The 27,760-nt window shown below is 41.9% G+C and overlaps 1 protein-coding gene across 3 annotated transcripts in view; it reads right to left on the bottom strand.

Moving 5' to 3' along the window:
* The window catches only part of CLCN3 (chloride voltage-gated channel 3), an 87,526-nt gene that overhangs the window by 18,731 nt on the left and 41,035 nt on the right, over positions 1 to 27,760 (bottom strand). For all 3 annotated transcript variants that reach the window (XM_068974695.1, XM_068974696.1, XM_068974697.1), the window contains 6 exons: positions 9,391 to 9,548; positions 6,293 to 6,392; positions 4,914 to 5,101; positions 3,788 to 3,910; positions 2,490 to 2,696; positions 410 to 490 (listed from right to left, as the gene is read on the bottom strand). In XM_068974695.1, coding sequence (XP_068830796.1) covers positions 410 to 490; positions 2,490 to 2,696; positions 3,788 to 3,910; positions 4,914 to 5,101; positions 6,293 to 6,392; positions 9,391 to 9,548 — 857 coding nt within the window. The remainder of the gene's footprint in view (positions 1 to 409; positions 491 to 2,489; positions 2,697 to 3,787; positions 3,911 to 4,913; positions 5,102 to 6,292; positions 6,393 to 9,390; positions 9,549 to 27,760) is intronic.

Below are 27,760 nucleotides of genomic sequence, written 5' to 3'. Positions count from 1 at the left end.
TAAGGGCCTCAGAAGTAATCACACACAAAAGTTAAAAAGATGACTTAGAAACTGATGAAAAATCTTAAATAAAAACAAAGCTATGATTTAGCAAATAAGGACTGTTTCAAATATTTTTTATTTAATTCATTTGTGCTTACTTTTAATCATGTCAAAAAGGTTAAATTTTAAATAACCACATATATAGATAATATTTTTTAAAAGACTTCTCAATAAAGAACATACATATTACTTTTTATGATTTTTTAATGTAAGAAAGAGTGAAAAGCAACTATAAAAACAAATTTGAAAACTTAAAAACAAAGTATCTATCACAGCAGCTAACAAGACTGAGAAGTGTGCCAAAATACACACTTAATGGTGCCTGTGCCTCATTTGATTACTGGTGGCAGCTGCCGTCTTAACCTACCTCTTCCAGACTGAACAGCACTCCTCCGATCGGCGCGCCGAAAGCCACAGAGACGCCTGCAGCGGAGGCAGCCGACAGCACCTACGAAGAAGACGCAGCCATTTCATACGTTTACAGGCTCAGCAGGCCAAACTCAGTGTCTGCGTGTACTCAGAGTATCTACATCCCCTTCCAAATTTAACTCACATGTCACCTTTCTCTCCAAGCAAACACAAATACTTCTTCTAAAACCCCTTGTTTCTCTTCTGCTTTAAAAGTCATTCAAATATTCAGTACTCAGTCAAAACACATTTGCGTGAGATATACCAACGTAAACAGGATGTAAAGGAGAAAAGGCAATGAATTCAAGCATCAAGATGCCTGCATGAGAAGACCAGCAAGCCAGGACTGGGGCTCAGGGAGAGCCGTTTGTTTTTAAGCAGGATGTCATTTCTTCAGATTTTAGGGCTCACTGTTTCATCACTAATCATTACTTCAGTCCACATCCTAGTGAAATGACCAGGGAACTGCAAACCCATCACGTTTCCCTACATTTTCAGTCAACTGAGTCCTCTGAAGAGACGGCTGCTGCCACCACGGAAGCCTCACATGAAGGTGCAAACCCCGGCTGCCCTGAGGGCCTAGGCTGACCGCCCCGAGCCCCTGCACACAGGCCATGGGAAGGAAGGAACAGAATCCAGGGTCCCCCTCCAGCTCCCACCAGCATGAAGCCAAACACACACAGTCACTGGGCATCTACTCATAATTAGCCACTTTTCCGAAGAGTCTTTATTCCTTCTACTACTTGACTCCAGCAAATATCTGAGGCTACCAATGCATTTTCTCAAACGCTGAATTTGTACATCTTTGAAAGAGAAATCTGAAATAATAAAAAATTAAATTCTAAGTGTTATGAGCATGAACTCCATAGTCAGGTTGCTAGTTGGCAAATTAAAAATTAACAAATTCGTGTTTCACTTAAACTGCGCCTGGCCTGAGAATACAGACTCTGACAGGGAGCAGCAAGGCTTATGTTTCAGTGTTTTCCCACCAGCACGACTGCAGACAACACACCTTGCAGAATCTTCTGATTCTAGCTTTAACAGAATCTATAATCAAGCTAGCACCTAAGTACTACAACTCACAGATGTTTTGATCTGTTCCACATAAGTATCTAAGAAGCATTTAAACATATCAAAAGAAGTGGGCAAAGGAAGAAAATCAAAATATGAGGCCTAAATGCTTTCAATTAACATGAAAGCCAGCCATGTATACCCCAAGGTGTCAGAATCAAGTTAAGTCATAAACATCACAATGTGTTTACACCAAAATCCAGGTAAAGTTAATTTCTATAATGTTACCTAATAAGGTAATTTTTGCACTTATAGAGAACAAATAGCAAATCTTCCCCCACAATGTCAAGGTCCAACAGCAAGTAATGGGAGTGAACTGACAAATGCAGACTAGACAGGGGAACACGAAGGGATGGGGCTCCCACAGTCTGGAGCTAAGAAGGTGCAAGGAGCCCACTTTTCTTCTAGAAAATATCCACAGCAACCTGCAAACATCAGGTTTCAATGTCTCCACGATCTCAGGATGACCTGAACAAAAGGGCAAAGGAAGCTGCCATAAAGAGCCAAGTAAAAAGCAGGTGCTACCCGCCCTTCACTGTGAACCAGTATCAACTTCAGGTGGTCTGATGCCCTCTGGGTTCCCTAAGGAGCCGCAAGCCCCCTGAGGTGGCACCCCTCCTCCAGAGGAAAACAGCTGGTGAGAGGCCCCACTCCAGAGAATCACCGATGGGGAGAACCAGGAGAGAAAGCAACGCAACATTTGGGAAACATGTCAGAGGAGGAAAGGTGTAAGGTAAAGCAAAAGCAAAGGAAAATATTTCTGAAATCCTACTGAAACCAACAGACACCAGGCCAACTCTAGAGACCATTCAGAAAGGGGGAAGGAGTACAAGGAAGTCTCACATTACAATCTGAATCTGAGTACAGAATTTACCCAAAGAGTAGACAGTAAGATATGTGAAACTGTTCAAGCAGTAAGTGTATATAGTGGATATTCGCCTGTTAAATAAATGACAGAATACACTTACCTCTCTTTTTTTAGCTTCATTTGTGCTGTACTTCGGAAAGAGGTAGGAAAAGATGTTTCCACAGCAACAGGCAACATGGACCAAGGGCCCTTCTTTTCCTAAACTCAAGCCTGATGCCACAGCCAGTACTAATGTGATGGTTTTAATCATTAAAGTCCATTTTCCCAAGTAGCCTCGGATGATGAATCCACTCAAAATAGTTTTAATCTACAAAGGAGAGATCAAAGCAGCTTAATTTCCTTTAAGAAACTGCAAATTTCAGTGGGCAATGGGAAGATTCACAATTCATTTTCTGAAAGTCTGAACTATTATGCTCTATATAATAAATCTGTAACATATTCTAACTCTCTTCCCCTGCAAGGGTACAAGGCAGCCCTAGCTCATGAACAAAACTGAAATACCAGGCCATGATAAGGGGCTACAGGCTTCGTTACAGGGGGTACAGTTACGTAACCAGCTAATGGTAAATCGTAATATTTCTACTATAGAAATACAATACTGTTAGATACATTTCAGACACTCTTGTGTCAGAAATAAAGGTATTTTGCCTTCAAAGATAGTATGTCTTCTCAGAATAAAATGTGTAATTACGTGTAGTATTTTCTTATATATTAAGAAGGATGTGTGACAACTGGTGAATACTATATGGTATTGTTCCGTATTAAAGATGTTCTTAATACAGCTTTACGATCACTAACATTGCTTTTAAAAGCTATGCACTAGAAAAAGCTAGTAACTTATTTAAGACAGAAAAATAAAAAGGGTGGGAGGGGGGAAGAAGTAAGTTTATGTTCAATCCTAAATGTATTCTTCACATTATTACTGATAAAAAGTAAAACCTCAACTTTATACTATGATCAAATATTTAAAGTATAAAATCATTATAAATATTATTTGCCAAATTCAAGGATTATCTTATCTAATTTAAAAAGTTGTAAAAAGAGAATAAACATATTCAAATCCAATTCATAAGAGAAAAACATCAACTAATTCACCAAAGAATTTTAGCTGACATTTCCCAAGTTCTTGGTGTTTAATTCAGTGCTGATATTTGTTTAGTTATGTACTACATTAGAGCGAGAAGAAAAAAAAAATCGACCTCTCCAGAAAACAATGAAATGACTATGGGGAAGGATTTCTTTCAACAAAGTCTACTATCAGTGGACATTTAAAAAATTTTCTTTCTTGTATGACAGACAAACTGTTTCCCCAGCAAAACCATTATCTCGCCTCCCACAGGCAAAAACTTAAGCATCAGGATCACAAAATGTTAAGACACTGAGCGCTGCAGGGCTTACCTCTGGGATCCCAGAGCCACAGGCGTATGGCGCAAACACCTTTACCAGCGAGACGGCAAGAAAGGCGAAACTCAAGGCCCAGAAGATGTACATCATGTAGTTCATGATGTACGAGCCAGGACCCTGAAACCAAAGGGTTCAACAGAACGAACTCGCTAGTTGCTGCGGGCACTGCTAGCCCCAGTGCTTGCCACCTAAGCAACTTGCGGCAAGCTCTGCAAAGGCTCGTGGTTTACTGCCGCAACTGTGACAGCTTTACGGAGCAAACTACTTAAGTGGAACCTAAAACATATTTATACTATACATGGAAGGAGACAATCTATTTAATATTTTCCCTAGCTGCTTTCTGATCCCCAGAGTCTTGTTGCCAAGAATCTCAGCTGCACTTCAATCTCTGCCAGCCCACAAACCAGTTTTTGAAAACAGTTGGTGAAGACAAAACTGCCTTCACACTCAGCTTTCATTTGCAGCAATTCTGGAGATAAAGTGGGAGACAGTACACTGCCCATCTCATTCTTTCCAGCTCTAAGATTCAACTACAAGAAAATTCTAAAAACATATCCATAACTCCTCAAAAACATATGTATATAAAATATATATAACTATTCTAACTTCTAAAATGTTTTTCATACATATATATATGACATTCTGACTTTTAAATGGTCTTTATAAAATATCAACAGTAAAATAATCATGTAAATACTGTAATGCCACAAGGAAAAATCTAAGGATTTCTATAAAATTATCTCCAGTTAAAAGACTTACTTTACAATTCTTGATAACCTATACTTCCCAAACAACTGTGATATAATAATGTTAATGAGCAGTTTTGATAGCTTGGCTTCATATTAACCTCTGTTTATACAGCTCCTACCGCACTTCATTTCCACAATAAAAACACAGTTTACATCATAACGCAGCAGGCTTGCTTGTGATTATGCAGTTAACTAACACCAGAGCTTCTGAAACAGTACTTAAATTCTACTCACAGTTTTCCATTCTACCTTGTTACATACACTCCTCTATTTCCCCTTAGGACAGGTGCAGTCCTCTAGCTTGTTAGTGAACTGGAGACTGGGTTCACTGTACTGACTGTTAATCCACTGGGACACAGGGCAGGACTCACCTCGGCCTGGCCTATGATCAACTCTGCCCACGTTTTCCACTGTGGACACTTGTCCCTCTCTTCGAACGTGGTTTCGTTGGACCCCCAGCAGCACTGCTCGTGGTTGTACCAGAGCGCGCTCAGGCAGATACCCTCCTTCAGGTCCGTCATCCAGTCGGCCGCAATGTCTATTAACCCAGCCAGTGCCCCTGCAAAAGATGTTGGAGGCGCTGAAGACGGTCCACTTCTGGGGCCTCTGAAACTGTCAACTTACAGGGCCAAGGAGAGCTGGGGATACCCTACAATAAATGGTCATGTGGGAAATACTACACAAACCTAAGGTTTTCAAATCTTACTATATGTACTATATTTACAACCGTAAATAGCTATTCTTTAAAACAGAATTGTTCTTCTTTGAAATTAAAACTAGTTACGCCATTGAAATTGACTGTAACTTTTTAAATGTATCTGACTCTTTCAAAGGCTGTCCCTTGGCAGAAGAGCCTCATCTCTGGCTGTGACATCAGAGTTTCTACTGGTGTTATTTAATTGAAAACCCAATTCATAAACTTACAAAGGATCTTAAGCTCACTATAATGGAATAAACATTAGATTTAGTGAAACTCATGGCAGGAATGAAACAGAATACAAAGAATACACAAATTGATGGTCAAAATCTAAGTCCTTCTCATATAAGACGGTGAACAGGTCACATAAACACCTCAGAATCTCAGGACTTCCCTCCATTCTCCCCACAACTGTGTATTTTTCTGCCACGCTCTTCAGGACACACTCTTCCATGGTGGAAGCCCAAAGTCAGTAAAGCAGCCCTTCCTGCTGGCTCGCACATCTTCCCCTGCTATTCCATCCGCGCCCAGGGCTGCTGAGCACTCTGCGGCCCACTGGAGCCTAACGTCTGGCCCTAGCCGTGGCCTGCCCACTCACGAGCTGGGACACCTCGTCAAGTCGCTTAACCTCTCGGTGCTCAGCCCCCCATCTGCACGAGTCAGATCACGGGACTGCCGTGAGGTCTACACACACACAAAGCTTTTGGAACAGGGCATGACCCATAGGAAGCACTCAATAAATATTACCTATTTATTATGATGTTAACACTAAAATACACTTTACCGACCATCTGGTGCAGACTAGGTATTTTACAGATAAAGACAACGAGTGAGAAAGATCAAATTGGACACTTAAGGTGATTGAGCCAAGCCCAGAGCTCTGAGACTCCCGCCTCCCACTCTTACATTTAAGGGTATTTTTTTGAAGGAAAGAAACAAATGATTCTAAAAATCCAAAAGTTTCTGGAAAAAAAAAAGAAAACGCAGGAAGGAGGGGAGAACTATTTATCGTCCTGTTAACCAGAGCAGCATTGCATGAACAGTCCTCTTTACCTGATGCCAACCCTGTCAGCGTCACCACGAGCCACCCTGACCACGCATCGTACAGGCTTTTCGTCATCTCCCATGCTGATTCTTTCTTTTTGCTGTTGATCTGAAATTAGAAATGGTCATGCTTCATTCTTTAAACCATGAGTAGCAGCCACAATTCTAGAATCCAACAATTTCCTCAGTTACTATACATGGAACAGTACTTTCTCAACTAAACAATAGAGTGAGTGAGTTTGGGGCAGAAACAGCAGGTCAGACAGCTGCTGCGCCTGTGAATCAGATGACAAGCATTGACCCAGAGCCTCAGAATGAGAGCGAGGGCCTCACCGTCCACACAGACGCTGACCCAGATTGCTGCAGACTGCACCAACGTTAGCTGGCATGCACCTTTTATAGTGACAGAAACAAGACATCACAGCTAGAAGTGGCCGCCGCTCCCTGCTCTTTCTCTGGTTCTAGCAGTTAAGTGGCATGCAGTGGTCCCAAAAGGCAAGCAGTGACGAAGAGTACTGTGCCCGAAAACGCAGAACACAGTCCTGTGAACAAAGGGGCTGCCGAAACATTCAGGCCCGTAGCGTGCCAGTGTGCCGATGCCACAGGCAGGGTGCCGTCGCCGCGTGAGGCAGAGGCCGCTGACGGACCTGACGCCAGCTCTCACCCGGAGACGCCCAGGGCCAGTCTGCTCCCTCAGTCAGCGTGCGCTTCACAAGCAGCCCCCCGCCCCCGCCCGCCCCTCCCTGTCCTGCGGCCCGGCTGCTCCACAGGCCACTCCCAGGCCAGGCACTCCCTGCTCCACCGCCCTGTGGGAGGGCTACAGCCAGAACTCAATGATCTGGTCTCTTTCAAGCATCTGGTCTATTTCAAGCCACAAGGCCACATTCAAAAGGCTGAAGGAGGCAATTTTACTCCTCCTTTGTTATAAGCAACCAATTACAGATATTCACCTTGCTCTAGGATTGAAGGTAGGACATTCCTTTTAAAAATAATAAACCTCACATTGCTTTTTCTTAAAAACTGTAATGTTTAATAAAATACAATATGAAGCAGAAACTTGAACGTCATCTAAACGTTCATCAGAACAGTACTGGTCAAATAAACTGCAGTTACATCTATGTCATGAGAAACTCTGTAGTCATTAGAAAAGAATGAGATGACTGCAGTATCATGTCGGGGAGAAAAGCAAGGCATCCACGCGTATAGGATGCTCCCATTTATCTAAGAAAAATAAGCATATAAATATGCATGATTGTATTTTAAAAAATTAAAGGGTCAACGTAACACTGGACGTGCAACTCCTGAACACTACGCGTAAAGACTGCACACAAAGCACTTCTCACACACCGTGAAGGAGGCGGCTTGCCCGAGGAACAGCCTCTGTGTGGTCTGTTTGGCCTGCAGCATAAGCCACTTTCACGGAGTGCCATTCTTACTTGAACAATAATATACTGGAACTCTGGTTTTTCAGACTTGGAAATTTGACAGCTATTTTTCTCAAAAAAACGAACCAAGTAAGCCTGTCATTTCAAGTAAAATGTGTATTTGGTTCCAATGACAGATTTTGAGCTTCAAAATAAAAATGAGGATTTTAGAGAACTTATATCCATTACTATAAGAATGACAGATCTCAATAGTTAAAGACTTTTCCGAGGAGATTAGTGTTGACATTAACAAATGTGGCTTTTTTGAAACTATATACTGACACGGTACAATGAACATGTCAACTGTTCAAAGAACTGCATGAATCAGTGAATCAGTATTTGCCAAAGGATCACGGCACAACGTGACAGAATCGTTCACGCCAAGTTCAAGGGGAACCAGAGTATTCTAACGTGACCAAAGACAAGGGCTTCGCTGATGCAGGTCTAGGGCACACACAGCAGCTAGCCTTTAAGAAACTAACTACATGTCCGTGCCACTGCCTTGCAGCATCAAAGAAAATCCACAACGACCTGAAAAGGTTATTAAAATGCTCCTGGCTTTTCCAGCTACGCGGCTGTGAGGCTGGATTTTCTTCATGTACTTCAATTGAAATGCCCAGCAGTCTGCAGCAGCACGTAAGAGAACCCAGCGGCTCTCAGGAGACCAGACAGTAATGAGTGAGGTTCATGAAGATGCAGTCCAGCGCCGCTCTCTCACTGAGCATTTTTTATCTTGGAAAATAGCTATTTTTCATAAAAACATTGTTTGTGTTAACATGTAATGAGCTTGTTATTGTTACTTTTAAGGGTATGTTTTTGAAATTTCTCAGTTTTATCATCTAATATGTTGTCATGTCTTATTTGCAGAAAGGGTGAATAGTGACTAATGAATCTCAGAAGCAGTACTTTTCATAAACAATATAATCTAAGTCCAATTTCAGGTTTAACAGATATATAAACATTATTATGAAAGGTAGTAACTCATTTGTACAAGCAATTATTATTATATCTATGAGTTAACTTCAGAGCTCAAATTTGCAAATGGCCTTTTAGAATTTGGAATTTTATTTTCAAGAGATTTTTTTTCTCTTAAAATTTTTGAATGACACTATCAATAAACCACAAACAACAACAAAAAAGATAATATACATTGTAGTTTTTAAGCAAAAGCCATTCTTTTATTGATTAGCACTTTACACCAACATTCCATATGTCCACACAGGACTCAATTTGAGAAACAGCTCAGGATTTAAAACCAAGAACGGAGATAAAATAGCAAAGCCCCGGGCAACTATCTCCCCAGTAGGCTGCTTCTTTTTCCAACAACTGAAATTATGTAACACATCTCCTCTTTGGCCTGATGCTCAAAGTCAAGCGCCAGGCTGACTGCTACCTCCTGAACTCGCTTGATCTTCTCCAACTCACAGGCCTTTGCCTTTCCCTCCTATTCTGTCTTCCTCTACTTCTTTGATTGTAAGCTGCTTCAAATCCCTTCCAGAAAGATAAAGGATGTCAACAGACTTTTAAAAGGTATAGAGAAAAAACCGTATTACTTATAATATGTGGAACCTTACTTAAATGTACTTGTAACATTCTGGCAGCCTGAGATCACTGGCAGAAAGACAACATTATTCAAGGATCTCTCTGTGCGCTGCTGCTGTCAAGATTACTGAGCAAACGTACCCGGCGATGCCTTTCTCTGTCTTTACACTTCTCTCGCACCCAGTCGATGGTGTGGAAGTCATCATAGGTGCCAACCCCAGGGATGGGCTCGTCCAGAAGATCCAGCAAGTGTGTGGAGCTGCTGATGCTGCCCCCGTTGGTCATTGTGTAGTGAGTTCCTGCAGAGCCAACAAGGAACAATGAGCGTGTTCTGTGAGCGACAATGGACAGCTATGCAGCTCATTAGTAATTCCTAAAGAAATAGGATCACTTGAAATAGTTACATCAACAGAGGAAGGAAAGTGTTAAGAAAATGCATCTCAAACTTGGAAGTAAGGAAAAGGACTAGGGCACATCCTGCCCCATTCTCAGGAGAGCACGAGAAGCCACCTTCCTAAGTCATCCGCGGGCGCCCTGGGGAAGGGAGCTCTGCAGCACTTCCTGGTTACCAGTGCCCAGGGCAGAGTCCACAAAGTGGGAACATGGGGCAGAGGATGGATACATTGAAAGGATACACTGAAGATGGATACATTGAAGGTGGATACACTGAAGATGAAGATGGATACACTGAAGATGAAGGTAGATACACTGAAGAAAATTACAATTGCCCTCGGGAAAAGGCAACTGTATTCTGTCCAGGAGAAAAGACAATGCTCAGTGGAGGTGTGAGTTGCAGGTCAAGATTCTGTCCCAGGAAGTTCTTCCTCTCCCTGACAACGTCTCTCTTGCTCTTGAAAAGCCTCGTCTACATCAACTGTGTCAGCAAGCAGGTTCCCTTGCTAGAATTCAATACATAATATTTGGCCAGTGTCTACTATGCAACAGACTTGAGGGTACAAGACAGGGGACTGAAAGACAATTCACAAAAACACAACTGGCTCTTAAATTTGAAAAGAAATTCAATCTAACACAAAAAAGAAATGCAGAGCAAACCTACAGTATCATTCTCCTCTACCAGACTGGTAAAGATTTAAAAGGTTGGCCAATGCACTGAGCTGGCAAAGATATGGGGAAAAGAGGTCCTGGAACAAAATCATTAGGTTTAGTATCAACCCGTGCAGCCTCGTTGAGAAGGGAAAGCTGCACACATGCTGTCCAACCAGCAGGCAAAGTCTGGGAACTCTCCCTGCACTTACACTTGTGTCACGCAAGTGTGTGCTCCTCGGCTCTTTGTCTCGTCACAGCAAAGATTTGGAGTGATGGACATTAAAGCCCCCTTGGCGTCTCACAGCTCTCAGGTCTTGGGTAGACCGTGTTATAGCTCTCAGGTCTCGAATGGACCATATCGTAGCTCTTAGACAAATCAGTGTTACAGCTCAGTGTGACAGCTCTATTTTATTTAGAAGATAGCAGGGAAATCCATCTTCGAGGTGTCAGGGCACGTCGATCCGAAGACATGAGGAGAAGAGCGCCCGCCCCAGCGTGCGGGAGAGAGAGAGAGAGCGAGCGAGCTTTGGCTCCTCTATTTATATGTTTCTCTCTCCCTGGGCCTGTCCTATGTAAATTGGGCCAGGCAGGAGTGTTGTTTGTCTTACCTGAGGTCCTCACTCCGGTCCTTGGGGCTTCTTTTGTTGTTATTTTCTCGGGCTTTTCCCTTCCTTGTCTTGCAGCCACCACCAATTTGGGCTCCTTTTCCCTATTCTGCCTACCTAACCCTTGTGTAAGCCCATAAACTGCACAGTGTGGGCACAGAACCGCACTAGAGCTCTAGGAAGAAAGCGAAACAAACACCAAAGCGCTCACAATCTAAAACTGGGGTCAGCAAAAGAGCCAAAGAGTCCACCTGCTAGGCTCTGGAAGCCGAAGAGTCACAACTACGCAACTCTGCCACGCTGAGTCTGAGTCTGCCATATCAGCGCAAAAGAAGTCCTACCAACATACAGAGAGTGAATACGGCTGTGTTTCAGCAACAGTTTATTTACAGGAGAAGAGCAAGATTTCACCTAATGCCTGACCCTATTTTCAAAGGCAGCGTAGCAAGTTTATTTGGTTAAATTTATTTGGGGTTAAAAGTTATGCTTATGGTATATTTAAATACAGAGAAAATACTATGAAGTGAAATGAACCAACATGTTAATAATGGTGACCTCTGGGAAGTAGATTTGTTAGAAAAAGCAGAGAAGGAGCTTTAATTTTCTGCACAGCCGTCACAGGTGTATCTATACCCACACATACATATGTGCATGTGCTTGGCTGTGTCTGGCTCTTTACAGCCCCAAGGACTGCACCCTGCCAGGATCCTCAGCCCACAGAATTTTCCAGGCAAGAATACTATAGTGGGTTGCCATGCCCTCCTCCAGGGGATTTTCCCAACCCAGGGATCAAACCCAGGTCTCCTGCACTGCAGGCAGATTCTTTTTCATCTGAGCCCCCATAATTTCAAATAGGTGATCTTAACATCTTCAAATTATGTAGCAGTAATAGATTTTATGGCAAAAAATAAACATCTAAAACTATGTCATTTTAACAGGAATGTACGAATTGATACAGAATATGAGGAGTGGCACTATACTAATGTTTAAACAAACACCATAAAAAGAGACTCAAGAAACCCATTTAGTTTATTTTGTGGTTTTATGGAAAACCAAAATTCCAAACAGCAAAGTTCCCAGACTACCCTTGCAGTCTGATGGTTTAAACGAACTTGTCCTCTTTTGTTTACAAAGAAACTACCGGAAATGTTCAGTCATTCACAAAAAACAACCCTGGCAAAGCCAGAACCTGCACTTTGCCCAGCACTGTGAACAATGCCAGGCTAGAGCAGGAGAGGCTCCTCAATCCGCCAGGAGCAGGAGGGAGAGGTGCTCGGAGGCCCCCCCGCCCCCACCCCCGGGAGGGAGAGGTGCTCGGAGCTCCCCCCCACACACACACACGCACACCACCACCACCACCACCCCCCCCCCCACCCGTCAGTACAAGGACTCATTTTATTGCTGTCCAGATAGAAGCAAATAAACTACACCGGGCTGCAAGTTCTGTTCTTTGATCATTCAAAGAGGCAGTTGAAACAAGCATTATCACAGAAAGGGTTATTAGTATCTCAAACGATGTAATACTGAATATTGGGCTTCTCTGGTGGCTCAGCAGTAAAGAATCTGTTTAGAGACATGGATTTGATCTGTAGGTTGGGAAGATCCCTGAAAGAGGAAATGGTAACCCACTCCAGTAATCTTGCCTGGAGAATTCCATGGACAGAGGAGCCTGGCAGGGCTCCAGATGGGGTCGCAAAAGAGTCAGACACAACTGAGCCACTCAACAACAACAAATACTGAATATTCTACAATGAACTTAGCGTTTCTTTACTTCTACCAGATGGAACAAAGTCCCTCTTTCCTCTCCACTTACAACATTTGAATGCTCGGCCTGGAAAGGTGTAAGATTCTAACAGGAGAGTGAGTAGTGTACTGACTTCAGTGTTTTGGCAGAAGCACTCCAGGGTAAATGGATTTATCATTCTGGCTAAGGGTTTAAAGGCCCAATCCCTCAATGGCCCATGCCTGCTCACGTAAAACACAAGCCCTAAACCCTCCACCACAACCTTTACATGCTCCAGGTTTCTCTCCCCCCATCCTGATTTTATTCAGTAGTTTCCACTTTGTCAAAATGAACTGAAAGGCCGTAAGTTTTCTTAAGAAAAAGCAACTGGAGAGTAAAAGCAATGACAGCATTTATAGCACCTTGACAAGTTCCAGCATCGCTGGCTCCACCTTCTGTGTGATAACATTAACAACGGTCGTTTTGAAGATATTTTCGGAGGGAAGCATCAGAGCCTCTATGATACCACTCAGGAAGACGTCTGGGGTAGTCTGCCCCAAAAGCATAAGCAAAACAAACTGAAACGGAGGGAAATTCTACAATGTAAGTGGCTTGCGATCTTCAAAAACGTCAGTCATGAAAGACTAGCTGCACTAGATAAAAGGAGGCCGCAGAGACGCGCAACCGAACTCGGTCCGCGCCTAGGATGGGCAGTGCAGGACCGGGACAGTCAGGGCGGCACCCAGCAAACTGGAGGACAGTCGGAAGAGTGACTGAGTAATAGCATCGGCGCCAACCTTCTGACTTTGAAACTGTACTGAAGCTGCGGACGAGCTACATATCCTTTCACAAGGAAACACACACGGAAGTATTCAGCACTTGCAGTGCATCACATCTGCACATGTGAATGCTCGGTCGCATCCGACATTTCGTGACCCCAAAGATGGCCCTCCAGGCTCCTCTGTCCATGGGATTCTCCAGGCAAGAACACTGGAGTGGGGTGCCATGCCCTCCACCAGGGGATCTTCCCGACCCAGGCATCAAACCCACGTCTCCTACATTGCAGGCGGATGCTTTACCACGGAGCCACCTGGGAAGCCCCATCACATCTGCACCTTATCCTTACAGGGTTCAGGGAATAAGAACACGGTGCATCCCATATGTACAATTAACAGTGTATGCAGTGTGTGACAGGGAACGGCACACGTGACAGAGAAAGACAGACACAGGATGAAAGCACGAGGTAAAACGCTAACATTCAGGAATCTAGGGGAAGGGCTTATGAGACTCTCTGCACTATTTTTCAACATCTCTTAAGTCTGAAATTAAAAGAAAAAGAATTTTTAAGTCTACTGTGATATATTTTGCAAACTTCAAACTTTGTCCCTATTCACTCTTATCTGAGTAGAGATGGAAACACACATTAGTGATCTTAATTATTACTATTCTACACAAAAAGTCAAAAGCAAAATTTCTGTACCACCTAACATGCATTGACACAGTAAGTCAGCAGCCGCAGGCTAAGAATTCCCAGCTGCCTGCAGCATGAAGATACTAAGCAAATGAAGCGTGTATCCCCAACAGCCTTCTGAACTAGGGAGGAGAGAGCAGAGACCAGCATTCTTATTTTCAGGGGCAGCACAGGCCTAGTCCCCTACACACTCACAGAAGCTGTGTGTCCTGCCTCAGTGACTATCCAGTCACTAGTCTGTAGAAACTACCCCGACATTGAACACACAGAACTGCACAGTAATTTAAAATTCCAGAAAATCAGAAATAAAGCATTCAAGCTTTTCACACCAGGGGACCCCATGCACCAACATGTCACGTTTGGGGCATCCCTTGACACTTCTGGGGCTGCCACGGCACCTGTCAGGTAGGATTCCGCCTGTCAGTCTGTGTGCCCAGCAGACTTCTGGGAGGTCAGCCTGTCCCCTCAGGCCGATTTGCTTCCACCGGACACAGTGCCAGTATACAGGAGAAGTACTGACGTGTCTTCTTGCTTTAGGGGAGCCCACATGTTTATCTGTTTAGATTCACTGTTTCCCCTCTAATTATTCCTAAAAGAAGTCTGAGTCCTTCTGTGACTCTTGACATCAAATTGGTTTTGGAATTAACCAAGATCAATTTTGGTATAAAAATAAAAACTTTTTGCTAGTTGATTAGAATATTTCTTCAGCTCTGATAAACATGATGAAAAGGCATCTCCAGAGAAAGGCGGACAGTCCAATCTGGCTTTAACCTCTCGCTCTGCATTCTGATTCTTACTGAGCTATAACTGACAACTGAAAAAAAAAATATCATATTCTTAATGCAAAATCAATTAACGTAGTTTTAAAATTTAAAGTCTGCTTTAGGATTGCTAGATAAAATTCAAGAATTACCTGGCTATTTAAAAAAAAAAGGGGGGGGGTTTCAAACTTTTACTTCAGTATGTGTGTGACATCATTTCACATTTTTCTTTTATAGTTTGTTCTACCAAACATGGAAATCTGAGTAGTTCAAAGAAGAAAAGGAAAGACTGGGTCCCACTTCAAACTGGTAGGGAACATTTGTTTCTCATAGGATCATAGAAATGCCTATACATCGTTGTATGTTAGCAGTAATTTCAAAGATGTTACATTTCCTAACAGTAACCATGGTTTTTAAATATTCCTAATTATTATTTGTGTACAGTTCACTGCAATCTAGATTTCACTTAAAGTTTACCTTATAAATGATGAAATGAGACAAACACAAATCACTTACATCTCTGTGTTAATAAAATTCTTGCAAGCAGGAGTGTTAAGTTACCCAGCGTCATCGCCCCACTCCATTTCATGTGTGATACAGCACACACCACAGAGGCAATGCCACAAGCACAAGTGAAAGCTCTCTCACAGGCAAAGAGCATCTCCTTTTCTTTCCTAAAATAGTATTTCAAGGATTGGAAATTAGGAAATTATAACAGGGCTTTCCAATTCAAGGGGTAAGGCCACACTCCCTCATAAGACCTCTCCTTGCCCTCCTTGACAACTCCTCTTAGAGCTGGGGGAATACAAAGTGACACCATTTACTGGGATTTCTCTCCAAGCACGTGCAGTGCTCACTGATGCAGACACACCTGGACACCTTTTGGAAATAATCAAAGTTCTTTGTCCAACAGTATCTCCTCATCCTCTGTGCACATGCTTCCCACCACAGGGAAAATCAGAGTACAATATTCTGCACTATAGCGTCTGAGTTTCAAACTCAGGCTTTTGAAATTGAAAAGAACAGGCAAAATTTTAAACGGCAGTACATCTGAGTTGTAACCAATGGGATTCTGGGTTTCAAAACGTTTTAAGTACAAGGGAGTTTCTGCAATAAGCCTTGGACTGAAAAGAGAACAGATGAGAAACAAGTCTATACAGTTACGTAAGGTTTGCGGGGGAAGCAAGGAGAGGGAATTGAGTAAAGAAGAGAGAACAGTTAAACTGGCAACTGGCTTCAGCTTTTCACATTTTCTACAAGAAAAAAAGGTAAAATCAAACTAGCCACATGTATTTATAAGCTTTCCATTACTTAGCATATTTTCACTACTCAACACACTTTGTAAAAACCATTTCAGGTCATTAAATGCATCGGCACATCATTTTCAATGGACTTTAGACTGCTACATTTAATTCCTATGATGCACTATCATTTAGGCTAGTTTGCATTACAAACAGCATATATAATGAACATATGTGTGCCTACTTAGTCATCCTCTTTCCCAACTAATTTTTTAAATTATAACCTTTTTCTTGTTCTTAACTTTCTTTCCCAACCTTATGTCCAGATATTCAATATTAACAACCAGATGTACCTCCAAACTGAAAATAACTACATTATTTCCAAAGTGAAAATAACTACATTACCCAGTATTGTCGTCAGGTTAGATTAGTATCTGTGTGATGGAGCCTCATTGTCTCTGCCCACCTCGAAACCTTTCTCCCTTCTTTCTGAAACAGAACCCATTATTTTTAGGAAACTTCTATTCCTAACGGCATGCAGACTTGGTGCGAGAGTCAGTCAAAGCATCTTCACCACCCTCAACCCAGCTCGTCATTCTCATCAGAATCAGCCTCCTGAAGAAATAAACCATAGCCATCACAGTCAACAAAAAAAGAGTCCGAAATGAAGTACTTGAAAGCAATCTCAAAAATGACAGTGATCTGTTTGTTTCCAAGGCAAACCATTCAACATAACAGTAATCCAAGTCTATGCCCCCACCAGTAATGCTAAAGAAGCTGAAGTTGAATGGTTCTACGAAGGCCTACAAGACTTTCTAGAATTAACACAGGAAAAAGATGTCCCTTTCATTATAGGAGACTGGAACGCAAAGTAGGAAGTCAAGAAACACCTGGAGTAGCAGGCAAATTTGGCCTTGGAGTACAGAATGAAGCAGGACAAAGGCTAATAGAGTTTTGCCAAGAGAACGCACTGGTCATAGCAAACACCCTCTTCCAACAACACAAGAGAAGGCTCTATACGTGGACACACCAGATGGTCAACACCAAAATCAGATTGATTATATTCTCAGCAGCCAAAGGTGGAGAAGGTCTATACAGTCAGTAAAAACAAGACAGGGAGCTGACTCTGGCTCAGATCGTGAACTCCTTATTGTCAAATTCAAACTTAAATTGAGGAAAGTAGGGAAAACCACTAGACCATTCAGGTGTGACCTAAATCAAATCTCTTATGATTATACAGCGGAAGTGACAGATTCAAGGGATTAGATCTGATAGACAGAGTGCCTGATGAACTGTGGACAGGGGTTCATGACATTGTACAGGAGACAGTGATCAAGACCATCCCCAAGAGAAAGAAATGCAAAAAAGCATAATGGCTGTATGAGGAGGCCTAACAAAAAGTTGTGAAAAGAAGAAAAGCGAAAAGCAAAGGAGAAAAGGAAAGATATACCCATTTGAATGCAGAGTTCCAAAGAACAGCAAGGAGAGATAAGAAAGCCTTCCTCAGCGATCAATGCAAAGAAATAGAGGAAAACAATAGAATGGGAAAGACTAAAAATCTCTTCAAGAAAATTAGAGATACCAAGGGAACATTTCATGCAAAGATGGGCACAATAAAGGACAGAAATGGTAAGGACCTAACAGAAGCAGAAGATATTAAGAAGAGTTGGCAAGAATATACAGAAGAACTATACAAAAAAGATCTTCATGACCCAGATAATCATGATGGTGTGATCACTCACCTAGAGCCAGACATCTTGGAATGTGAAGTCAAGTGGGCCTTCGGAAGCACCACTATGAACAAACTTAGCGGAGGTCATGGAATTCCAGTTCAGCTATTTAAAATCCTAAAAGATGATGCTGTGAAAGTGCTGCACTCAGTGTGCCAGCAAATTTGAAAAACTCAGCAGTGGCCACAGGACTGGAAGAGTTTTCATTCCAATCCCAAAGAAAGGCAATGCCAAATGCTCAAACTACACCACAATTGCACTCATCTCACACACTAGCAAAATAATGCTCAAAATTCAAGCCAGGCTTCAATAGTACATGAACCGTGAACTCCCAGATGTTCAAGTGAAGAACCTAAGCTACTCCATTTTGTTAAAAGAAAAACTCCATTTTGTAAGATTCCGGGAAAAGAGCCTTTGGAAATCCCCTGACCTCACCCCACCGTGCACGAGCCAATCAGACCCTAGACCAAAATCTCCTGACTTAACACTCAGGGAACTTGTGGTCTACCTAGACAATAGGGACCAATCAAGAACCAACATACAACCCTTCGAAAGAAAGTGACCAATCAGACGTCCCCCTACCTAGAAATCCTTGCTTTCCATGTATACTCCCTATATAAGCAATGTAATCCAAAACCCGGGGCTCCTCCCTATAGCCGCTACATCGGTAATGGTGGGAGCCCCAGCTCGAGCTTGGTAATAAAAAACTTTCTTGCTTTTGCATCGGATATCAGCTCCCTGGTGGTCGTTGGGAGATTTCGCAACTTGGGCATAACACAAGCTGGTTTTAGAAAAGACAGAGGAACCAGAGATCAAATTGCCAACATCCCTTGAATTATGAAAAAAGCAAGAGAACTCCAGAAAAACATCTATTTCTGCTTTATTGATTATACCAAAGCCTTTGACTGTGTGGATCACCACAAACTGTGGAAAATTCTAAAAGAGATGGGAATACCAGACCACCTGACCTGCCTCTTGAGAAATCTGTATGCAGGTCAGGAAGCAACAGTTAGAACTGCACATGGAACCACAGACTGGGTCCAAATAGGAAAAGGAGCATGTCAAGGTTGTATATTGTCACCCTGCTTGTTTAACTTATATGCAGAGTACATCATGAGAAACGCTGGGCTGGAAGAAGCACAAGCTGGAATCAAGATTGCCGGGAGAAATATCAATAACCTCAGAAATGCAGATGACACCACCCTTATGACAGAAAGTGAAGAACTAAAGAGCCTCTTGATGGAAGTTAAAGAGGAGAGTGAAAAAGTTGGCTTAAAACGTAACATTCAAAAACCTAAGATCATGGTATCCAGTCCCATTATTTTATGACAAACAGATGGGTAAACAGTGGAAACAGTGACAGATTTTATTTTTTACAGCTCCAAAATCACTGCAGATGATGACTGCAGCCATGAAATTAAAAGACCCTGCTTCTTGAAAGGAAAGTTATGACCAAGCTAGACAGCATATTAAAAAGCAGAGACATTACTTTGCCAACAGAGGCCCATCTAGTCAAGGCTCTGGTCTTTCCAATAGCCATGTATGGATGTGAGAGTTGGACTACAAAGAAAGCTGCGTGCCAAAGGATTGATGCTTTTGAACTGTGGTGTTGGAGAAGATTCTTGAGAGTCCCTTGGACTGCAAGGAGATCCAACCAGTCCATCCTAAAGGAAATCAGTCCTGAATATTCACTGGAAGGACTGATGTTGAAGCTGAAACTCTAATACTTTGGCCACCTGATGCAAAGAACTGACTCATAGGAAAAGACCCTGATGCTTGGAAAGATTGAAGGCAGGAGAAGGGGATAACAGAGGATGAGATGGTTCCATGGCATCACCAACTCAATGGACATGAGTTTGAGTAAACTCCGGGAGCTGGTGATGGGCAGGGAGGTCTGGCGTGTTGCGGTCCATGGGGTCGCAGAGTCAGACACGACTGAGCAGCTGAACTGACTGTTGACTGACTGACAGTGATATACAGACAGAAGAGTCTATTTTTTTTGGACACCTGAACTTCAAAAGGATAACAGGACACAGGACAGTCCCAGATCTTAGAGTGTATAAGAAAGCACGATCTGAAAGCAGTAGCTCCCAGCTTTAACACAAAACTTTCCTGGGGGTCTGATGCCAGATGCCGTGACCACCCTTCTACTGCCCATGGCTGGAAAACAACGAAACTAGAGAACAGATCACTTTTTCTGCAGCATGGCCCAGTACAGAAATCCCATGACCTAATGCACTCTGAGGTCAGAAACACCTAGATTCAAATCCCAGGGCTGCTACATAAGCCAGCAGGAACCACCTACTAATCAATCTCTCAGGTACCTAGGCGATTTCACCTACCCATAGGCTGTGCTATGTGAACTGCAGATAATATACTGAGCAAAATCCAACAGATTTTTAACATAACTTAATTCATTATACCTGGTATGGCCACAAAAACAAATTTCTAAAATGCACAGTAAATAACCAACCTTTCCATAAAACGGACATCTTATAATTTAAATATCACCAGCATTATTTCATAGTTCAAGTATCAGCAAGTACGATGTGTTTCAGTGTTAGAGATTCGAATTAGTGAGTGAGCTTTCTTGCAAAATGAGTGAGCTTTCTTGCAAAAATAACTTTATTTATAAAAGAGGACTTTTGTCTTTTCTCCCCAGACACAATACTTTATAATATTCATGCATTCCGATGGAAACACATTTTATTCATACCTGTAACCTAAGCAAAGAGTTTTTAAATTATCTGCAGGAAAATCCAATTTTAAATTTATGTTATTTACGTTGTTTTGTTTTTTGTACTGAAACGTAGTTGATTTACAATGCTGTGTTAGTTTCAGGTACACAGCAAAGTGATACAGTTATACATGTGTATCTATTCTTTTTCAGATTCTTTTCTCTTGCAGGTTATTACAAAATATTAAGTATAGTTCCCTGCGCTATACAGTAGGTCCTTGCTGGTTATCTATTTTTTATATATATAAAGTAGTGTGTATATATTCATCTCAAATTCCTCGTCTATCGTTCTCCACCCCTTTCCCCTTTGGTAATCATAACATTTTTTCCTATGTCTGTGGGTCTATTTCTGCTTAGTATGTAAGTCCATTTCTATGATTTTATGTGTGTGTGTGCCAGTTGCTCAGTCATGGCTGACTCTCTGTGACCCCAGGTTCTGTAGCCCACCAAACTGCTCTGTCTATGGGATTCTCCAGGCAATAATACTGCAGTGGGTGGCTATTTCTTTCTCCAGGGGATCTTCAAGACCCAGGGATTGAAGTTGTGTCTCCTGCTTTGGCAGGCGGATTCTTTACCAGAGTCACCAGGGAAGCCCCATTTTATTTTTTCTCTATGTATAAGTCTCTATGTCTTTATTTTTCACTCTATGTATAAGTGATACCATATATTTGTCTTTCTCTACCCATCAGGCTTCACTATGATAATCTCTATGTCCATCCATGTTGCTGAAAAATGATACTATTCCATTTTTATGGCTAAGTAATATTCCACTGTGTGTATGTATATCGTCTTTCTCCATTCTTCTGTTTATGGACACTGAGGTTACTTCCATATCTTGTCTATTGTAAACAGTGCTATTATGAACCTTGAGGTGCATGGATCTTTTCGAATAATGGTTTTTTCCCAGAAATATGCCCAAGAATGGGACTGTAACATCATATGGTAGCTTTATCTTCAATTTTCTAAGGAACTTCCATACTAGTCTCCAGAGTGGCTGTGCCAATTTACATTCCCATCAACAGCGTAGGGTTCCCTTTTCTCTATATCCTCTCCAGCATTTATTGTTTGTAGGTTTTTTGATGATGACCATTCTGACTGGTCTGAGGTGATAGCTCATTGTAGTTTTGATTTACATGTCCCTATTAATTAGTGATGTTAAGCACATTTTCATGTGCTTTTGGCTATTTGTAAGTCTTCTTTGGAGAAATGTCAAATTTATTATTAGGTTGTTTTTTTTTTATATTGAGCTGCATGAGCTGTGTATTTTGAGATTAATCCCTGTCAGTCGTGTCATTTGCAAATGCTTTCTCCCATTTCATAAGCTGTCTTTACGTTTTGTTTACAGTTTCCTTTACTGTGCAAAAAGCTTTTAAGTTTAATTAGCCTCCATTTGTTTATTTTCATTTCCATCACTCTAGGAGGTGGATTCAAAAAGACAGTGCTGGGAGTGTTGTCAGAGTGTCTGTCTACATTTTCCTCTTGTTTATAGGCACTGTGAGTTTCCTTTTGTGTTTGGTGTTAGAGAATGTTCTAATATCATTACTTCACATGTGGCTGTCCAGTTTACCCAGCACCATTATGGAAGAGACTGTCTTTTCTCTTTTGTATATTCTTGCCTCCTCTGTCAAAGATAAATGTCCATGTGAGTGGGTTTATCTCTGGGCTTTCTTTCCTGCTTCACTTCTGATCTCTAGTTCTGCTCTTGTGTCATGATTACTGTAGCTTTGTAGTACGCTCGCAAGTCAGGGAGCCTCATTCTATCAGTTCCATTTTTCTTTCTCAAGACTGCCTCGGCTGTTTGGCGCGGGGGTGGGGGGTAGGGGTCTTTCCATACAAACTGTAAAATGTTTTGTTCTAGGTCTGAGAAAAATGCCACTGGAAATCTGACAGGAATTGCACTGAATCTGTACATTGCCTAGAAGCAAATGAGAAGATGCTCACAAATTGGAAAAGACCGAAGGCACAAGGAGAAGGGGGTGGCGGATAAGATGGTTAGATGGCATCACTGACTCAATGGACATGAAGCTGAGCAAACTCTGGGAGAAAGTGGAGGACAGAGGAGTGTGGTATGCTGCAGGCCATGGGGATGCCAAGAGAAGGACATGACTTAGCCAATGAACAACAACAAAAATCATTAATTATTAGAGGAATGCAAATTGAAACTTCAGTGAGGATCACTTTACACTGGTCAGGATGGCCATCATCAAAATCCATGTCATTCTGACAGTACTGATTCTTCCAATCCAAGAACACAGTATACCTTTCCATTTCTTTGTGTCATCTTCAATTTCCTTCATCAGAGTCTTATAGTTTTTGGAATACAGGTTTTTTGTGTCCTCATGTCAGTTTATTATTTTTAATGTAATAGTAAATGGGACTGTTTTCTTAATTTCTCTTCCTGATCTTTCATTGTTAGTGTAGAGAAGTGCAACAGATTTCTGCATATTAATTTTGCATCCTGCAACTTCACCAAGTTCATTAATGAGCTCTAGTAGTTTTCTGGTTATATTATTAAATAAATATTTTCACCAATGGGAAAAGAACAGTCTTCAACAAATGATGCTGCGACAACAGGCTACCTACATGTAAAAGAATGAAGTTGGACCCTACCTACCTCACACCATACATGAAACTTAACTCAGAAACGATCACAGGCCCAAATGTAAGGGCTACAATTATTAAACTCTTAAAAACAAGAGAGAAGAGTAAGTCGTTGTGACCTTGGATGTGGTAGTAGTTTTGCAGATAAAATTCCAACGCACAGGTAGAAAAGTAAAAACATAAATAGACTACAACAGAAATAAGATAGTCTTTCCCACCTACAGGCCATTAAGACTGTTGATGGTGCCTTCTCCCAAATCACTTATGCATGTGCACTGAGCTCAGACAATTAACAGGACTGACCCTTCACGTCATCAGCCCTCTCTGCCTTTGGCTCCAGACCACAAAGTGGCTGCGACAGTTGTCACAGGCCCTGCTTTGGTCCTGCCACTCAAATCCCCGTGCTTCAGCAGAGGTCAACAACAATAACACATCCCACTCTCATCCTCAGGTTGCTCCAGACTCATCTGAGGCACAGGAAGCCAAGTCAACTGACCCTCCACAGGGACTTACTCATAACCCGGTTATCACACTATTTTTCTTGCTCACAGCTAGAAACACTTCTGACATAGTGTACAGATATGTACCCTAAGTAAAAACAAAGTTTAGCATATTTACTAGTTGGCATATACTCTGATATTTTTACTATTTCCTTCCTTCTTTTTTTTCCTTTTTTTAAATACTAGTCACAACCCAACATGTTGAAACTTGTAATTTGACAAAAAATAAACAACAGAAATACAGACATTTATTATTATCTGCTTTCTCACCAGTAGAAACCTTTATATTCCCACCCAGTAGTCCTCAATATGTATTTGCTGAACTGAGCTAAAAATGGTATGTAATTGTTACATCTTAAACTGAACTAACTAGTAAATTTCACCATCATACACCTTTAGCAGTCTAAAAGGAATATCCAAATAACATGCATTATCACTCAGTCCTGTCTCTTTAGTGACCCCAGGGACTGTAGCCGCCAGGGGATCTTCCTGACCCAGAGATCAAACCTGGGTCTCCTGCACTGCAGGCAGATTCTTTACTGTCTGAGCCACCAGGGAAGGCCATCCAAATAACAGTCCTGCATGCCAAGGCAGGCGTGTGCTTGCTTGCTAAGACTAGTACTCACTATCTCTGGAGTCAGTCTCAAAGATAGGCGAGCAGTGACCTTTGCAATTTACCCTTATAGGCAGATTACTATCCATCACACACTCATAAAACATATGCATTTTTATTGTAAATTATGAAAGAACGCAGACAGAAATCTAAAATTCTGCACGTTTCCTACAATCCAGTATCAGGTGTCCATTAAATAAGGGCAGGAAGTCTGGTCCCCAATACATTTTTTTTCTTCCCTCTGTGACATTACTGATAAGAAGTGGTCACTTTGGTGAGGGAGGGGAAAGCGAATGCTCTAAGTTGATAGAGGAGGTTCCAGAATGTTAACAGGCTTCCAAATGAAAGATTAAAGACGTAATGCCAAGCACAATGCTAGCACTTAACAGGTGGTCAATTAAACATCTGCTGGATAAATATGATAAAGTATTTGCTCTTTACATTTGTTCTGCCATCCGGTCATATTTAGCTGCCATCTGTTTGAACTGCAAAAACCTGGAAATTAAAACCAAATGCCAAAGAAGCTGACAGAAGATACACAACCAGTCAGTAGTGATGCTAAATTACTCAGTTCACTGTTTCCCTCTCAGTTCTATTGATACCACAAAATAAAAAGCCACATTCTTGAAGGTAGGGATGATGAAGTAAGGATTAAGCCATCTGTACGACTGGAAACAAGTTCCGTGTTAATTTATTCTGTCTGCATGTAAGATAACTGCATATCATGTGAATAATGAAATCCACGAAATTTGCTCTCTCCAATGGCAAACAATAAACAAACTAAAGCGAATCTCCATTCTTGATCTGATTAAGGTTTTACAGGACTACCAAAAAACTATAAATTAAATGTTTACTAAAAAACAGACACAAAACTTTAAAATACAATTTAAGCCACCAGTCTCCTGGGGCCTCATGTCAGCACAGAACAGTAACCTCAATGCTGGTAAAACAGCCAAAACCATAAATCTAACGTATGGGGCCAGAGACTTGCTCACATTTTGATATCTGGAAATACAAAGCATTTTAAACTTACAACAAGTCACGAGATGGAATAAAACTAATCATACCAAGTGTCAGTTTTAGAGAACAGAGCCAGACATAGTAATATGAAATACATTTATTGATGATTTTAAATTCATATACTGTGTGCAAAATAAACTTAAAGGCAGCTTTGTTTCATACTATGATAACAGAAACACTTTTTTAAATCAGGAAAAGAATCTCTGGGCTTTCCTAGGCGGCGCAGTGGTAGAGAATATGCCTTTCAATGCAGGGGACCCAAAAGATGCAGGGCCAATCCCTGGGTCAGGAAGATTCCCGAAGTAGGAAATGGCAGTAGGAGTCGGTAGGAAATGGAGTAGGAAATGGCAACCCACTCCAGTATTCTTGCCTGGAGAATCCCATGGATGGAGGAGCCATGGGGGTCACAAAAAGTCAGCAATTGAGTGACAGAGCACAAACACACACACACAATCTCTGTTTGTTCCTGTAATTTACACTCCAATGAACCAATCTGTAAGAAGAGATTTAATTTTTAGTGGCTAGGAGACTAAAGGCAACAGACATACAACAAGGATTTGAATTCTAAAAACATTTTTACAAAAGAACCTACAGAACACCCCTACGGCAATAAAAGTATCATCCAGAACATGAATATTCAAATAATGAGCAAAGAATGCTAACTACTGATACTTTCAGGAGGGAATAAAAATGGACAAATTCATCTGTTACAAAAGGAAGAAAAAAGCTTTACTTAAATTTGTCTCTGAGCTAATAGATGTCAAGAAACAACTTCAGTTACAAACTAAAAAAACCAACTTGGGAATCCCTCTGGTCCAGTGGTTAGGACTCAGCACTTTCACTACTGTGGGCCCCGTCCTCAATCCTCGGTCAGGAAACTAAGATCCTACATGCCACAAGATGCACGCCCCCCCCAAAAAAACACTCAAACTTATAAAGGAAAGGCATACCTCTTATGGTTTAAAACTGGTTCGTCTGGCATTCAAGGTCCTCTGGGACCCAGCATTCCGCCACCTTCCTATAGGACCCTATGACTGACCCCATGACACAACAACACTAACCAGCACTCAGTCCCATTGGGTCACTTACTAGCCTATCCTCCCCAACAGGAACGCACATCAAATCCCCTGTGGACGTGCTAACTTTGGCAACACTTGTCAAAAGGAGACTCATCTCCTCCTTCACTGCCACATGTGAACAGAGTCACAGAACATGCAGTCTGTATCATTCATGAGAAATGTATTAACTCCCTTGGGTTGTGTTTTTTTAAACCTGGGAAGCCTTCCTACATCCCTACCAGGCTGCACGTGCCAAGTTACTGCAGGGATGTACACAATGCAAAGCAGTGTTTCTATGACCACAGTATGAATCTCATCATCTGCTTCGAACCTTGACTATTCTTGCACATTTCTGTACCTCAGTTTCATCAACAGGAAAATGAGGATTATAACAGTTCCTACTCCACAGTCTGTAAAGATTAAAATGGTTTGTTACACATCAAGGAACTGGTAAAGGTATAGCACTTAAGTCGCCTCCGTCGTGTCCGACTCTTTGTGACCCCATGGACGGTAGCCTGCCAGGCTCCTCTGTCCATGGGATTCTCCAGGCAAGAATGACTGGAGTGGGCTGCCACGTCCTCCTCCAGGGCATCTTTCCGACGCAGGGACTGAACCTGCATCCCTTGCGTCTCCTGCACTGCAGGCGGGTTCTTCACCACCAGCACCACAACAGTGTGTACCTCTCAGTTTTAGGTGTATCACTAACCCTACCACCTCCCGTTCTCCAGCACCCGAGAGTACCTTACACACACACACACACACACACACACACACACACACACACACACGAGCTCAACAAAAACTTTGAATGAAACGGTATTCAAATAATGCTAAAAATCCCAAAGATCAAATCCACTATAAGGGCCTGTTAGAATAAACAAGAATTTTACCTCCAAACTCCCTAAACTTCAGGAAGGAAGTCAGAGTATAAAACTAGCAGTCCAAATCCAAATCCAAGAATCAAAAAAAAACTAAAGGTCCCCACCCCCCATAAAGATGGAAGAGGGCTTCCCTGGTGGCTCAGAGGTTAAAGCCTCTGCCTGCAATGCGGGAGACCCAGGTTCAATCCCTGGGTTGGGAAGATCCCCTGAAGGAAATGGCAACCCCCTCCAGTATTCTTGCCTGGAGAATCCCATGGAGGGAGATAACTGGTGGGCTACAGTCCATGGGGTGGCAAAGATGGAGCGACACGACTAAGCGACTTCACTTTCACTTTCAAAGATGGAAGAGACATTTTATGAAAGAACTTAATAGTGTCTGTATAGGAAGGAAATATACCCCAAAAGATAACTATTTCTAAAATGTCATTTTAATTTCTAATCCATCAAAAATACATTAATTGTATTTTTATATCTACATACATTTCTAGCCTCTATATTATTCACTTAAGTTGGAACCTTCATC

This window comes from Capricornis sumatraensis, chromosome 6 (genome assembly GCF_032405125.1).
Source record: "Capricornis sumatraensis isolate serow.1 chromosome 6, serow.2, whole genome shotgun sequence".
Lineage (NCBI taxonomy): Eukaryota > Metazoa > Chordata > Mammalia > Artiodactyla > Bovidae > Capricornis > Capricornis sumatraensis.
This window is presented reverse-complemented; position numbering and strand designations above follow the sequence as displayed.